Raw genomic sequence first — 17955 nt, forward strand, 5'->3', positions numbered from 1 at the left:
TGATGATGATTGTTATAACCACTTAATGAGATAATCCTTATCAGTTAATGGAATATGAAGATATATATATATATATATATATATATATATATATATATGCTATTATTAAATAAAACAAGCATGCAACTATTGAATATCTTTTTAAACTTTTTCTTTACCAACATTTTTAATCAGTGAATACAGCTAAATCAGTCTGGTAATCGATAATATGCTATCTAGTTTAAACCCGCAGATATGGCACAAGCAGCAAGGAAACTAATCAGCTCTTGCTACTTCTTCTGTTTCTAAATGGTATCAAGAAAATAGCATTCAATCCACTTTGCAACTTTCACATTCATGATGTTATATTACATCCTTAAATTTTGCTGAACACATGGAAATTGGATATGCCACTGTTATGAAACTTCAAATGTTCTTTAACGAAGCATAACTATTAATCTTAAGCGACAAAAAGATGATGAACAATGATGAAACCAATGATTAAATAAGAGGAAAAAAAGACAAAATTTACCATTTTCCATAGTGGCATGAACCATGGTCTTCTTTTCCATTGTTGGCTGATCAGAGCAAACGTATTCCTTGGCAAAGATACAAAATCTCAACCAGATGAACCTTAGAAGTACACATTAAAACACATTTTTTTTCTGTTACTGTGATGAATTTCTATCATCCCAAACAAAAAGTTAAGCCCAATTGAGGTCTGATCATTAACAACTTGTTTCGTCTCTTGGGCATTCCATCAAACAGTTGGTTGGCAAAAGTTGGTCAAATGCCTCCATACAAAGATAAATTTTACAATATGAAGCGCAGTAAGTGATCAAGAAACTGGGAAAATCAGGATACAACATATATTCGTAGAATTACATTTACTTTCAAGAACTACAGTCTTTGTTTACATAATCAAGCCAATGTATAAAAACAGATCAATGGGGGTTCCAAAAAAACTGAATTTTTGTTGGGATTAAGGTTCTAATCAAAGAAATAGACTCAGATCTTAAGTTAATTGTGCTCAGTGAAGTAATTAATGATGCAATTACAAATTGAAGAACGACATTGACTATTTGGATCAAATGCAATATTTTCTGAAAGATCAGTCATTTTTGGGATTGCTTATTTGAAAACGATTTGGGTGTTTGGGATTGTTTATTTGATGAGATTTGTGTTTTTCTACAAAAATACTTATTAATTTATTATAAGTCGGAAAAATTTAACTTCTTCAAAAACTTCTTATTATCGGTTTGACACCGATATAAGTTGTTTATCCAAACATTCAAAAATACTTGTTACCGATATCACATCGAAATAAATTAATAAATTATTTATATAAGCAATTCCAAAAACACATTAAATGACCTAGAAAAATCCTAACAAAATGAATGGAACTTTTGGTATTTTTTGCATTTTAATTAATAACCAGAATTTTAAATTGACAAATATATTCATAGTGATATCAGAAAATTAAATATCTTTTTAATTAAATAATATTTTTAAATTTTATCAAGTATAGGTAAAATTTGCGGAGTTTATTGAGCAATAGGTTATCAATTAGTTTTATAGAGTATATAAGTTTGTATAAATAAAACATTATCCTATCTTAGATATGATTAAATATATAGTTATACAAATTACATAAAAATAATATATATATATATAGAGAGAAAGACTTGGGATCATATGAGATTAGATCGATTTTGTGAGACCCGTGAAACCACTTTTTTTATATTTGAAACTTCACTCCAAAACACTGTGAAGGTGACCTTCACAGTGTTTTTGATGTGAAGAAGATTCGAATTTTGTTTCCTCCACAATGTCTTGTTGTGAAGTTTCAAGTGTAAAAATATGTTTTCATATGTCTCGTGAAAACAAGTTGGTCTTACGTGAACTCAATCATATATATATGGGCACGTTCAAATGAAAACCGTACATTTCTAAGAAACCGTGTAAACCAATTTTGATCAATAGGAAAATTTTATTTTTTTCTAATTAAATTTAATCAATAAGGGTATTTCGGTCATTTACAATATTTTCTATTAAATATGGAAGTTATTAATAAATCTTAATTAAGGAAACGTAATAAAGGAAATTATATAAATGATAACATTTAAATATTTAATTATATTATAATATTAAAAATTTGAATTTCATATATTGTTATGAGATTGAATCTGCAAATGGATCTTGAAGATTGAATTGCATTATGGAATGAAATCGTAAATTATGGTTGAAATTAAAAAAATAATGTTAATGAAACAGATTTCATGAAGGTGAAATTGGTTCATGTTGTGATTGATTCATGAGTAATATGAAAACGTTTCATGGTGAACCACGTTTCAGAGATGGTGTAGTTGATCCGTTTAGTAGAAAAAATGGAACATGAAACATGTGCATAATTTATTTGGTTGTCATGAAATAATTGCATGATGAAACGGGTACATGATGAATCTGCTTCGAGATCTTGAAGATTGTAATCTGCTCCAGAATCTTGAAGATTGTAATCTGCTCCAGAATCTTGAAGATTGTAAGGATTAAAGGAAAGAATGCATCAAATCATGAGTGAAATAAAAAAATTAATTTACATGAAACAGGTTTCATGAAGGTGAAACTGGGTCATGTCGTAATTGATTCATGAGTAATATGAAATCATTTCATGATGAACCATGTTTCAGTGACGTTGTAGTTGATTCGTTTAGTAGAAAAAATGGAATATGAAACAGGTGCATAATTTATTTGGTTTTTCATAAAATAATTGCATGATGAAACGGGTACATGATGAATCTGTTTCGGGATCTTGAAGATTGTAAGGAGTAAAGGAAGAATGCATCAAATCATGAGTGAAATAAAAAAATTAATTTACATGAACCAGTTTCACCAAACAGGTTTCATGAAGGTGAAACTGGTTCATGGCGTAATTGACAATGAGTGGTGAACAGCTTTCATGGTGAAACCCGTTTCAGTGATGGCGTAGGTGATCCATTCACTAGATCATAATGTAGGCGATTCGTCATGAAATAATTGCAAGATGAAAAATAAATTAGTTTCATTAATAATAATAAATGTTAACGTAAAAATAATAAATTACTTTACAAAAAATAGATTAGTTTCATTAATAATGTGATACACATGATATGGTTTCCTTGAATAAATGAATATTTGGTTTTACCCTTTTGCCCTTATCGGTATTATAAAATGTATTTTCAATTTTTTTTATTTTTAATTTTCTTAAATAACCTTGATTAATCTTAACCATTGATCAAGAAAATAAATGGGTGAGATTGGTTTACACAAATAGAGACGGTTTTTATTTGATCGCTTCTCTCTCTCTCTCTCTCTCTCTCTATATATATATATATAGATATAGATATATACCAAAGGCTTGCGCGAAGGATGAAGCGAATCAATCAGAATGGAGACAACGAGGAGAGGTAAAAGAGAGATTTTTGAGATATATATATATATATATATATATATATATATATATATATATATATATATATATAGTATAAGGGTATTCGCACAATGCAGCGAGATACATCTCGATTTTAATGTTCTATTTTATTTTTTGTCTCTGTCGATGTTACAATACGATTTTTATGTGTTTTTAAGAAAGCAATAATGATTTTATTTTTGAATAAAATATAAATTTAAAAAAATATATATCAATGTTAATATCAAATCAATTATTTAAAAGTTCTCATTTTTATGTAATTTCTTTAATTTAATTTTTAATTTAAGTTTANGAGTTTTTGTCAAATGTTTTATAATATAGTATAGATTGTTTTTTTTTTATAATTTAATTTAAGTTTAATAATGAAATAAATTTTTTTTAATAATATAACATTTTATAAAAATAATAATTAAGTATTTTGTTAGAACTCAATGATTATCTTAATTATATTTTAGATTTTTTATATTCAAAATGAGATGTTTATCATGTATTTGATTATGTTTATCTGCAGTTAGTTACACGAATTAAGATATGGAGCTTTAATAAGTTGTACCTACGCACAATCTACTTGTAATCTTGAGTTTTAAGTAAATGCATTAATAAAGAGTACTTTATGCATAAAAAGCGATTTTTAGAAGTTTTTGTCAAATGTTTTATAGTATATCCCTTTTGAATAAATTAAAATTATACAAAAATTTACAAACTGTGGAACCTAAAAAATCCATCACTTAACTCCTTATTAATAATAAAGCATCAACTAATCCTTCAATCTTCACCTAAGCGGGTTCTCGAAAACAACAACGATGGGCTTATACATGCCATCAAAATAAATCGAGTCTGGCTTAGTCTTTTAAATTAAAGAATCGTTCTATGCTCTGATACCAAAAAAGGGGGTATGACGGATTTTTTGGGTTTCCGTTAAACCACATAATAAAATTATAATCCACATAATAAAATTATAATCAGAAAATTATAATCATAAACTAAAAACACATTAATCATTAAAAACATACTGTAGAGAAAATAAAGCAGAGTATACTTACAGAGACGTTAGAGACATTGAAGAATTTGAAGGAAGGAGAGTATGTGCAGCGAGTTTTTTTTTTATTTATTTATTTATTTTAAGGTAAGGGATATGATATGAAGAGTTGGAAAGGGAGTTTAAGAGTATGAAACTAAGTTAGAGAGATAGATAGGGAGAGGTTTAACAACTCATGGATATAGAAAGAAAATTCTTTCTTGAATTCGTTCACTCTTATTTACAAATGAAGAGAATGAAGGTATTTATAGACCTTCATATGCCTATCTATGATTACAAAATATATACTTGATAAGATAAAGATACTAATAATACAAGTGATAAGATATAAGAGTCAAAAAGCCTATAAATTTAGGTCATGAAAATCAAAAGCCTATAAAGCTACAAATATACGATTTCTGATCTCTATTAAAGTTTTGCAGGAGTTTGTCGGATACCAACGTTACTGCTTACTTTATCGCCTCTAGAAATCTTTGTGTGTACTATTAACTAATACTGGTGATGATGGATCTGTATATGGATCAGAATCTGGAAATTCCCTATTGTTGACATCTATTGGGTTTTAATAGAGATCATAAATCGTATATTGTAGCTTTATAGGCTTTTGATTTTCATGGCCTAAATTTATAGGCTTTTTTACTCTTATATCTTATCACTTGTATTATTAGTATATTTATCTTATCAAGTATATATTTTGTAATCATAGATAGACATATGAAGGTCTATAAATACCTTCATTCTCTTCATTTGTAAATAAGAGTAAACGAATTCAAGAAAGAATTTCATTTCTATATCCATGAGTTGCTAAACCTCTCTCTATCTATCTCTCTAACTTAGTTTCATACTCTTAAACTCCCTTTCCAACTCTTCATATCATATCCCTTACTTAAAAAAAAAAAAAAAAAACCGCTGCACATACTCTCCTTCCTTCAAATCCTTCAACGTCTCTAACGTCTCTGTAAGTATACTATGCTTTATTTTCTCTACATTATGTTTTTAATGTATTTTTAGATTATAATTTTATTATGTGGATATATATATATATATATATATATATATATATATATATATGAGCGATCAAATGAAAATCACTCTCATTTGTACAAACCGTACAAACCACACTCATACGTCGATTTCATTGTTTAATCTTATGAAATTTTTTTATGAAATTGTTTAATCTTGTAAAATTGTTTCATATATTACTTTTTTGATGATCTGTTTCATATATGGTTATGAAATTGTTTCATATAATATTTAATGAAATTTTAATGAAATTGTTTCATGTATTTCTCTAAAATTAAAATAATGAAGATGATAATATCCATGATTAACACCCTCCACAATAAAAATGGTTAATCAACCTCTCATAATTACAAAAAAATGAACAAAATGAAAAATTATGATTGGTTGAATGTGGTTTTCACGGTTTATACAAATTGGGTGGTTTTTATTTGAAAATATATATATATATATATATATATATATAGAGAGAGAGAGAGAGAGAGAGAGAGACAAAACAGAACATGGATCATTGTTCAACGTTTGACATTACTTTTAAATGGAACAATCACAATTTCTGATTAGCTAGTTGGTGAGGTAATAGCTTACCAATGCGATGATCAGTAGCTGGTCCGAGAGGATGATCAGCCACACTAGGACTGAGACTTTTAAATGGAACAATCACAATTAGAGTGGCACATTCGTGTTCCACCTCCACCTTACGAAACTTGGTGGAACAAACCTATTTATGCTATATTATATTTAGAATACTCTTAGAAACTACATTTTATACATCAAGTATCATTTATTAATTTATATTACTTAAAATTCAAGATTACAAAGTTGATAAAGCATAAGTACAACTTATTAAAGCTCTATGTTGGATCTATATAACTAACTACAGTTAAACATAACAAATACTAGATAAACACTACGATATGGAACACTTATTTTTATTTATTAAAATATCTAAAATTAAAACCCTTCATATGACTAACTGATAAAACAAGAAAACCCGAAATAAAACACCTCATGTTTATTTTTTATTAAAGTAGATTATCTCCATAACTTTAAATATAAAATATTCTGAATATAATTATCATTTAAATTAAACGATATTTGAATACTCTATCATTATTTCTATAAAAAATCATAATTAAACTAAAATAAAATAAATTTTGTTTTAAATCTAAATTATAATAAAAATTAAATCAAATAAATTAACTAGAAAATTAAAAAAATTATAATCTTTAATTTAACACCCATATTGATACATATTTTAAGATAAAATAATAACCAACTCATCTTTAACTTTTTGAAAACTGTAAAATAAAACCGAGAAAGAATATCAACAGAACAATATATGAATCATGATTGAAGATTCAAATTCTAGATTTTAAAACTGTTGCATTGCACGGATACACTTCTAGTATTTTATTAATATACTTTCAAAATAGAACCAAATTTTTTCTAAAACATCAAATATGTCTCCCTCTTTACATTTTTTCGTTTTCTAAATTACAAATATTGTATTTTATTCTCTTTAAACTTCCAGATTACGGTTCTCAAAATATTATTTTTGTATAATTTCTATACTTTGGTTAGTCTACATAATTTATTAAATATTAGTAATAAAAAAATAATATAAAAAATTATAATTTTTAATGGTTTGTTAATTTTTTTTATTATCGAATAAATTACATAAATTAATCAAAATATAGATTAAATCTAAAAAACTCATTAGGGGTAAATTGGTTATTTTACTTGTCATATCGTGTCAATTCACGTCTTACTAAACTCTGAATAGCTCATGTTCTATTCTATTCTGTTATATCATATTCTCTTGGGAACCAAACGCACCACAAAAGAAAATGAACTTGGGCTGGGCTCCATCAATTAGGCCCATAAAACAAGCAAGAAGCCAGGCAGCAGCAAGTAGCCCATCAAAACAAAAGCAAGATCAGCCCAAAATGATGCCCCATAAAGCATCAGAGTTAGAGGTCGAAACGGTTCGAACTTTTAAGCTTTAACGAGTTATCGAGTTTACATTTGTTTTGTCTCGAGCTCAAGCTTAAGTATTCTTGAGCTCAAGTCGATCTTGAACCTAAATTAAGATTCGTTCATTTTAACGAGTTGAACTTCATAATAGCAATATGCAACTTTGATCGTTTGATAGCTTGTTGAGTCTAAGTTGAGCCAAACATATTCATAAGTTTATAGATCATACAATTAATATATAAAAAATATCGAGTTTAAGCCAATAAACGAGTTAATTGATGCGATCCCGAGCCCATAAGTGAGCTCACAAAGCTTGAATTGTAAGCATAATGTATCTCAAACTTCTTTAACGAGTTTTGAGCTTGAGTGCGAACATTGAAAACATATTCAAGTTCAAGCTCGAGCCCTACTTTGAAAAACTAGTAAAATACGGTTTTCGTCCTTGTGGTATGTTGATTTATTTTCGTTCTTTTCTTTTTAAAACTATAATTTTTGTCCATGTAGTTTACAATTTATTGTTTTTGAGTAAACTACAAATTTGGTCCTTGTGCTTTGTAAAAAATAACACTTTTTATATCCTATAGTTTTAAAACTACAAGATAGCCATCGTCGTTTGCAAAAACGTTTGAATTTAGTCCCTCCTTCTAAGAGCAGTTAAAAAATATTGTTAAATGAGCAGCCTTTTCGTCCTTTAGTCGATCTTTTGTCTTTTACCCCATCAAAAACCACAAAAACCAAAATCGTAAAATTGAGTTTGATTGGATAAAAAAAAACACAGGAAATCGATAAAATGATGAAAATGTCCTTCATATAACGGAATTTTTAACGATCGTTTGAAGAAGGGACTAAATCCGAACGTTTCCCCAAACGACAATGGTCATCTTGCAATTTCAAAACTGAAAAAAAATGTTATTTTTGACAAACTCGTAGTTTACTCTTGTTTTTTCGTCTATGTCGTGTACAGTTCATAGCATTCTTTTTCCATATGGTTTGTAATTCATTATTATTTTTGTTCCACATACACAACAGTAAACCGCTAGCGGAGTTAGTTTCATGGACGAAAACATCAATGAATTACATACCACAGTGACGTAAACTGTATATTTGAAAGCACATGAATGAAAGTCGTAATTTTTACATATGGAATGAAATTGAGTTCCACACGTTCTATCATTCATGGGTTTTTTATTCCGTCACAAAGAAAAAATGAATTGAATTTTATTACATCCTATTTTCTTTATCCCTATATTTTATATAATAAAATTATATATACATATAACAATAATATATGTGATTATTATTTTGATAATACATATGAATTAAATGCTAACTTTACTATTATGTATAGTTTAAGAAAAAAAAACAAATTCAAATAAAGGGTATTTTGGTCTTCTTTCATTATTTATTTTCAATTTATAAGCTATGTTTTTTATTAAGTATATAATATTTATATACGACAAATAGAATAAATAAACTTACACACTCTCTTTACACTTGGTGAAATTTGAACCCTTGACATGCTAAGAGGCCAAAGACTCGCATATCACTAGGCCAAAGGCCCTTTGGTTTTATAAGCTACGTTATATGAACTTCCAATTAATTTAGCAGCACAATCCATTTCATTTCTTGCCAACCAAACACTTTGTCAAATTTGATAACATTTCATTTAAATTTCTTTCAGATTCTAATTCTTTTGACATGTTTCATCTATTCAGGAAACATTTTACAACCAAACGTTTCCGTAAATGAATTTTCACCCCCCCCCCTCCAATTTGTTTTATGATCTGAAATGGAAATCTGGATTTAATAAAAACTAACCTAATTACATTATAATATATCAAATATTTTTTTTTCAATTTTATTAATTATTAATTAATATCTGTAACTAGACACCTGTAAAATTTTTGACTTTAACAGGAATTTATATACTTAACATATGTTATTTTTCACCAATGAATTAAAATTATTTTTATTTTTAAAAAACAAATATAAAAAATAGAACATTATTTGAGAGAGAATATGATGCTATGTGAAATGATTGAACAGATATTTGGGAGCATATGCCAGAGTAGCATCAATTATTTGAGTCAACATTTTCAATTAAATAATAGTATACAAAATTGGTCCCCATGGTTTGTCGGACGTAACAGTTTTCGTCCCTACAGTTTCAAAATTATAAGATGACCAAAATATTTTGAATGTGGTTCATGTCTCTAATTATCGTTAAAAAATTATGTTAAATAATGGATATTTTTCGTATTCTTATCGATTCTATTGTATTGTATCTAATCATAAATCACATGTAATAAAACCAAATAACCGTTTTTATTGGTAAAAGACAAAAAAAATCAATAACATGATGAAAATCCCTTTTAATTAATGGAATTTTTGTAAACCACGATGACCATCTTGTAATTTATAAACTAAAGGGACTAAAAATGTTATTTTGACCAAATTTAAAAACCTTTTGAGATAATGGAAAAAAAATCTTTTTTAGAGGTTCAATAAGGTGGTGTATGGGTGTTCAAAAACCCGACTAACCAGATCAATCCAATCCAACACAACATAAAATAACTAAACATAAAGCAACCCGATGTCTAATCGAGTTGTAAAATTTTCAAACCGTAGGTATTAGGTTGAAATTGAGTTATTGTTATTTGAACTCAACCCAACCCGATGAACCCAATATTATTGTATTTTTAGAATTTAATATGATTGTTGAGTTTATACTAATATATACATTAGACAATTACACTAACACGTACCCTCTTCATATACACATATTTTTAATCTATTCTCCATCTCTATATAACTCATTCGTATATATATTCAGTAACTTGAGAAAATTAATTGAATGTAATATACGTAAGATTTAAGAAGTATGAATAAGTTGTATCAAATGGTTAATGTTGAAAAATAAATTGCGAGTGGAGAAATAACATATTCAAAGTTAGAAGAATATTTTAATGTACCAAAATATCAACCCAACCAACCCGACCAATCCGTACGGTTTGGATTGGATTGAGTTACACTTTGGTTTGGGTTGGATTGAGTTAAGATTTTTTAAACCGCAAGTATTGTATTGAGTTGTTTAAATTATTAATATGCAAATAATTATTTTTTTAAATAAATATTTTTGAAACTGTAAAGGTGTAGTTTAAAAGAACTAAGAATGTACTTGTGCAATACAACATAATATATTTATATATCGTCTTTATTGAATTTATCTTATGCACATGCATGGTTTTGAGTAGAGGTGTGTATCGAGCGGGTTCGGGTGGGGAAATCAAAAACCCGATCGAATTTCAGATTGTTTTGGATTCGGGTTGGTCCGGGTTTCGGGTTGAGGTCGGTCGGGTTCGGTTTTAGTTATAATGCAAAATATATATATATATATATATATATATATCCAATCAATTTTGATGATGAATTCAATTGATTTAGAGGATTGATAAATCGATAGTATGCTTAGAAATTAAAAAAAAACACAACCGACTGAGATTTTTAGAATTTTCAAAAGTTAATTAGATAAATAAGTATATTTATATAATATTTAAATTATATATGTATATATATTTCAGGTTTTCGGGCGGATTGGGTGGCCATAAATCAAACCCGACCCGAACCCAAGTTTTCACCAAAAAGTCGGTTTTCGGATAAAGCAAAGCACATCAACATGTCTTGGTCATTCATGGTCATTCATTATGAATGTATATCAATCATCATGATTTAGGTAAAGGATAAGGATAGCAATTTTAAAAAATAAGGTCATTTTTTTTAAATATATAATATTTATATACGATAAATACAAAACAAATAAGCTTACATAATCTTCTCATCTTTGGTGAGGTTTGAACCCCTGATTTTTTAGAAGACCAAAGACTATGATACCGTTAGGCCAAAAACCTTTGATAAAATAAGGTCATTTTATCATAGGAGCATCATCAACATTAAAAAAAATAAGAATCAAAATTCAAAATCTTAAAAAAGAAACACATTTATATCCAAAATTAATTATATTATTAAAATATTTCGTACATTTAATAACAATATTACTTATCTTTTCTAAGCATTTAATATCAAGATTTTTTTATTAATTGTATGATAAAAAAATTATTTGTTTCTGTTAAGAGTATTTTAAAGAGATTACTAGAAGAGTACTTACACAATGCAGCGAGATACATCTCGATTTTAATATTTCATTTTTTTGTCTCACTCAATGTTATAATACAGTTTTATGTGATTTTGAGAAAAAAAATAATGTTTTTATTTTTTTAATAAAATATAAATGTAAAGATATATCATAAAAAACTGAAAAAATATTGGCATTGATACCAAACTAACTATTTAAAATTTTCCTTTTTTGTGTATTATTGTAATTATTTTTATTTATTTTTGGTATAACAATATAACTTTTTATAAAGATAATAATTAAGTATTTTGTTATAACTCAATGATTATCCTAATTATATTTTAGATTTTTTATATTTAAATTGAGATGTTTATCTTCTATTGGATTATGTTTATCTGTAGTTAGTTACACGAATTCAAACATAAAGCTTTAATAAGTTGTACATACACACAATTTACTTGTAATCTTAAATTTAAGTAATATGCATCAATGAATAGTACTTCATGCATAAAAAATGGTTTTTAAGAGTTTTTGTCAAATGCTTTAAATATAATATAGATATATTATTTCTCTAAAACAGATGAACAAAAGTTAAAATCTCTAAAAAAACTGCATTTTAGTCTAACAGATTCTCTAATTTTAAGATTTCAATATTAATTATATTAATAAAGTTTTCAAGAATTTTATCATCCAGTTGCATTTTTTTAAGTAATATAAAATAATAATGATTAGACTTTATTTGTGGAAATGAATAAAAAAATTCATTTATCCCTTCTCGGTCTAAGTTTTAAAGAACTTTTTAAACCTTTTTTTATTTTAAAAAACAATATAAAAAACCTGTTTAAACAAAACAAAATACAAAATCTTAATGAGAATGAAAATCAAAAAAATTGTTTGGTTTTCTATAATATAACTAGTTGTGTATCCACGCAATGCGGCGAGAGCGGTGAATTTTAATGATTTTGAAGTTTCACTGGTTTTATTAGAGAAGATTTAACGATAATATAAGTTACATTTGATCTTTACATATCAATACAATTTGAATAAATAAAAGTTATGGTTACAATTACAGTCTAGCGATGAAAAAAATTGTATGACAGTTTAAAATCCAATATATTTAAAATCCAATATTTTTAAAATCCAACATATTTAAACAACTCCACAAATGTATTCGATTTACACCAAAGCAAAGAATCAAGAGATCGAGAACGAGACCGAGAGTTCTAGAACAATTGAATGAGAGATAAATGAGTGACTCATGGTGAATATCATTTTGAATCTCACATTGGAGGATGGGGAGAATACATAGAGGTATGAGAGGGTAAAGACATGAGTGAAATGTGTTAAAAGTATATTGGGAACATGAAAAGAAAAAATAATAATGTGCATTAGTAACTTGTAGTTGTACTATATGTTATTTTAATTGTAGATTAAGAGATTTTAAGACTAAATGCATAAAGTAGTAATACTTAATATATTATGAATTACTTTTAAGACTTTTAAGACTTTGTGCATAAATGTATAGTACTTTATGTATTAAAAATTGTTTTTAAAACTTTTAACAAATCTGGTTTATAAGGTAGTATAGATATGTTCATTTCTTTAGAAGTCCAAAATTTCATTCATAGTTAAACTAGAAGAATAAAAATTCATTCATATTTTTATTCTCTGTCATTTTCATTTTTACTGGTGAACATTGGCTAAACATACCTTAAATATGATAAAATTGGCAAATCTTATTTATGGTAATTTTAGCTATTGACTTAAAAGCAAAGATGGGGTTAGTTGAGTTGTAGTGGTCAGAGCAGTTGATTTTCTTTGGGATTTCCTTCCAATTGTCGTCTTCTTTGTGTTCTCCGTCAACCAACGTCAGAATCGCCCTTATCTTCTTCCAAAATCCAAATTCATCACGATCTACTGGAACTTGAATCGAATAATCTCAAATTCAGAAGCAAAATCGCAACAAGAAGTAGAAGAAAATGTGTTGTTGTGGCGGTGGTGGTGATGATGACTGTAAATGCAGGCCGTTAGGGTTTCTCTTAGGCCTACCGTTTGCCTTCGTCGCACTTATCCTCTCTCTGATCGGAATCGTCATCTGGATCGTAGGGTTAGTTTCTCTCTCTCTCTCTCTCTCTCTCTCTCTCTCTCTCTTTCTCAATTTCATTACTGTTGTTTTTGATGCTTTTTGCGAAACGAAGCTACTAATTACATAACGATGGATCAAATATACATTTGATTTTGAAATTATTCATGATTTCTGAAAGTGAAGTTGCAGATTTAACAAAAACGAAGTATGAAATTGTGATTTTGATTCTATAATTGAGAAAAAAAATGCAAATCTATCGCTGATTATAGATTTCTATATTGGTGTAGGTTGATTTTGAGCTGTTTATGCCCTTGTTGTTTTTGTGTAACGGTGCTAGTAGAGTTGGCAATCTCGTTGATCAAAGCTCCATTCTCCATCATGAAATGGTTTACTGAACAGATTCCTTGTTAGATCTTTTCATTTGAATGCAGGAATATGAAATCCAAACTGTTTTATTTTGTATAATTCTTCCATTAAAGTTATTGATCTGATATATATATATATATATATATATATATATATATATATATATATAAAATCTGTTCGACTGTTCCTCATCTCTTGGTGTTTTATGGTACTCTTTCCTTAACTTTGATCATCTTCTTTCTAAGGAACACATTTATTCCTTCATAAGATTCCTCCTTTGTTTGTCGTATATTTGTGGTGGAATCACGTTAAATTTCTGAGTTGCTTTGTCATGTTCATCTTCCTTGTCGGTTCATTTGTTTTGCATTCGTGTTTTCTGGTTAATCTATACTATATTATAAAGTATTTGACAAAAACTCTTAACAACCATTTTTTATGCATGAAGTACTGAATATTCATATTACTTAAAAGGGTTAAATGCATGAAATAGCAACCTACTTTCATAAAATTTCTTATTATAGCATTCTACTTTGTTTTTATTTATTACAACAATGTACTTTTAAATTATTTTTTATTAAGGCATTGTAATTTAAAAAATCTACTCATAATAGCAATGAGTAACCTGTTACTTTTTAAACCGGTTAACCCTTTGACTTTTTTATTTGTGTGGCTTTAATGAGGTGATGTGGATGTCACATCATTTTGATCACTTAACTAAAATTAAAATAAAAACTTATTTCAAATTATTGTTAGTGATTTTCATTTTTTATTGTTATGATTTAAAAAACATTTTTTTTACTTTTTCTTATTAAGTTGCATTCAAATTAAATATTATTAGAGTAAAATATTTATTAAATAAATATGAAACATTATTTTCGAGATATATTTTATTTGTAAAAAAGGTAATTTTTCCTATTTTATGTTGTTCAAATAAATACATATCTTTTAAAGTTTTCTAAAATATTAACGAAATAAATTGTTATCTACAATTTTTTTAATATTATTATATTAATAAATAATTCAAAAAAGTCTAATTAATTTAATATATTTATACGTTAAGTAAAAAGTTTTTGAATAAATATTATATATTCTTTAAAAGATAATATTTTTGGTAAAAAAAAACAATTTTTATTTTCCTTTTTTCAAAAAACACATATTTTTTTTAAATGTTAGTGAGATAAGTTGTGTTCTACTAGTTTTATTGATATTTGTATATTAAATGAACAATTTAGAATTTTTTAAATTCATTTAATACATTTATTAAATAACATGTAAAATATCTAAATATTAAAATTAAAAATACAGTGTTTAATAAGAATTAATAGATGCTATAATAAAATAATTTTGAAAGTACAATGATGTAATAAGAAAGTCACATCACTATAGTATATATGAACAGCCTACGTGGATAATGAGGTGGCATGAAAACCTAGTATAATGGGTAAATTTAAATCAAAAGGTTCCCCAATGCTATAATGGGTAAATTTTTTAAAGTACAATGTCCTAATAAAAAATAGTTTGAAAGTACATTGCTGTAATAAGAAAAACTGAAAGTACAATGCTATAATAAAGAAATTTATGAAAGTAGATTGCTATTTTATGCATTTTGCCCTACTTAAAATTCAAGATTACAAGTAATTATGCATAAGTACAATTTATTAAAGCTTCATGTTTGAATTCGTGTAACTAACTACGGATAAACATAATCAAATGGAAGATAAACATCTCATTTTAAAATATAAAAAATCTAATATATAATTAAAATAATTATCGAATTCTAATAATATAATCAATTATTATCTTTACAAGAAAAAATATATTATTAAAGCAGATATAAATTATTTCGTTATTGAACCTAAAATAAATTATAATAAAAAAATTGAATTAAAAAATTACACAAAAAATGAGGAATTTTAAATAGTTAATTTGATACTAATATTGATATATTTTTGTCAAATTTTTATAATATCTTTAAATTTATATTTTATTGAAAAATAAAAATATCATCGTTTTTTCACAATCAAATAAGACAATATTATAACATCGACTAAAATAAATAATATAATGAAATATTAAAATCAAGATGTATCTCGCTGTATTATGTGAGTATCTTTCTAGTTTAACATAACATGAAGGTTCAAATAAGAAAGACAAAATAGTAAGAACTTAAAAATAAAATATTCATATGTGAATCATTGATAAACCCCAAAAGAAAATCCATTTAAGAATGCATATATAAACCTTTGTTTATTTTCCTACATGTTACCAATTATTCACATACGAAGATGCATATATCTAAATCTACATTTCCTTTGAAAAATCTGCTGAAGCAAAAAATTAGTCAAAAGTCCCTTAATTCTCCATTTTTAAAGAATCTCTTGAAGATGCTCTTATAGCTCGATTTTCAAAAATATTATCTTTTGGTTTCATTTTGATTCGGATTAAGTTGATACTAAAGGCTAGTCACATTTCGAGAGAAAATGGAGCGATTTGAATGAAAATGGAAATGTTGTGTTCTCGAGTTCTTTTTTTTTAAAATGATATAGGAACGGGGAACTCTGGGTGATTTTCTCTTGTTTCGAAATCTGGAAAGATTTCGAAAGGGGAGAACACAAAGAGTTATAATCTTTTAATAGTAAATTATATGAAAATACAAAATACTTTAAATTAATATCTAATTTCTGTAATATAATCTCAAAACCTCCATTTTGATATCTCAAAAGTGAAATTTCAAATATTCATGTTAGTTTATATGGTTATCAAACCTCTTTATCTTACTTTTTTTTAAGTAGTTTGTCATATTTTTATCTTTTAATAAATTAGAAGGGCACTCGCGCAATGTAGCGAGATAAATCTTCTTTTTAAATTTTAATGTTTAATTTTTATTATTTGTCTCTACCGATGTAATATAATTTTATACGGTTTTGAGAAAGAGATAATGTTTTTTATTTTTTAATGAAATATAAATTTGAAGATAACATAAAAAATTTAAAAAAAAATCGATGTTAGTATTAAATTAACTATTTAATAGTTTTTGTTTTTTTTTGTTTTAACTTCTTTAATTTAATTTTTTTATTATAATTTAATTTAGGTATAATAACAAAGTAATTTATTTATGGTTTAATAATATAATTTTTATTAAAGATAATACTTAAACATTCGGTTAGAAATTCGATAATTATCTTAATTATATTTTAGATTTTTTATATTTTAAAAAGAAATGTTTATCGTCTATTTGATTATGTTTATCCGTAGTTAGTTACACGAATTCAAACAATGAGCTTTAATAAGTTGTACTTAATGCATAATTTACTTGTAATCTTGAATTTTAAGTAATATGCATCAATATACAATATTTTATGCATAAAAAATGGTTTTTAAGAGTTTTTGTCAAATGCTTTATAATATAGTATAGATAAACTACATATGATATAAGGTTGGGTTCACGTGAGATCAGACTGTTTTTTTATACCATGATACTACTTTTTTACACTTGAAACTTCACAGTAAAATACTGTGAAGGTAAAAAAAATCCGAACCTTCACAGCAAAAACACTATGAACGTTATATTCTCAGTGTTTTGCTGTGAAGTTTTAAGTATAAAAAAGGGCAAAATGCATAAAATAGCAATCTACTTTCATAAATTTCTTTATTATAGCATTGTACTTTCAGTTTTTCTTATTACAGCAATATACTTTCAAATTATTTTTTATTAGGACATTGTACTTTGAAAAATTTACCCATTATAGCATTGGGTAACCTTTTGATTTAAATTTACCCATTATACTAGGTTTCCATGCCACCTCATTGTCCACGTAGGCTGTCCACATGTACTATAGTGATATGACTTTCTTACTACATCATTGTACTTTCAAAATTATTTTATTATA

The 17955-nt window shown here is 26.3% G+C and overlaps 1 protein-coding gene across 1 annotated transcript; it reads left to right on the plus strand.

The window, feature by feature from the left end:
- The first annotated feature begins 13381 nt into the window (after positions 1 to 13381).
- LOC112526772 lies at positions 13382 to 14188 on the plus strand. Its single transcript, XM_025137189.1, has 2 exons — positions 13382 to 13720; positions 13987 to 14188. The coding sequence occupies exons 1-2, from the start codon at positions 13593 to 13595 to the stop codon at positions 14108 to 14110; spliced, it is 252 nt and encodes an 83-aa protein (XP_024992957.1). The 5' UTR covers positions 13382 to 13592; the 3' UTR covers positions 14111 to 14188.
- The last annotated feature ends 3767 nt before the right edge of the window (positions 14189 to 17955 follow it).

Source organism: Cynara cardunculus (genome assembly GCF_001531365.2).
Source record: "Cynara cardunculus var. scolymus isolate 2C chromosome LG 14, CcrdV1, whole genome shotgun sequence".
Lineage (NCBI taxonomy): Eukaryota > Viridiplantae > Streptophyta > Magnoliopsida > Asterales > Asteraceae > Cynara > Cynara cardunculus.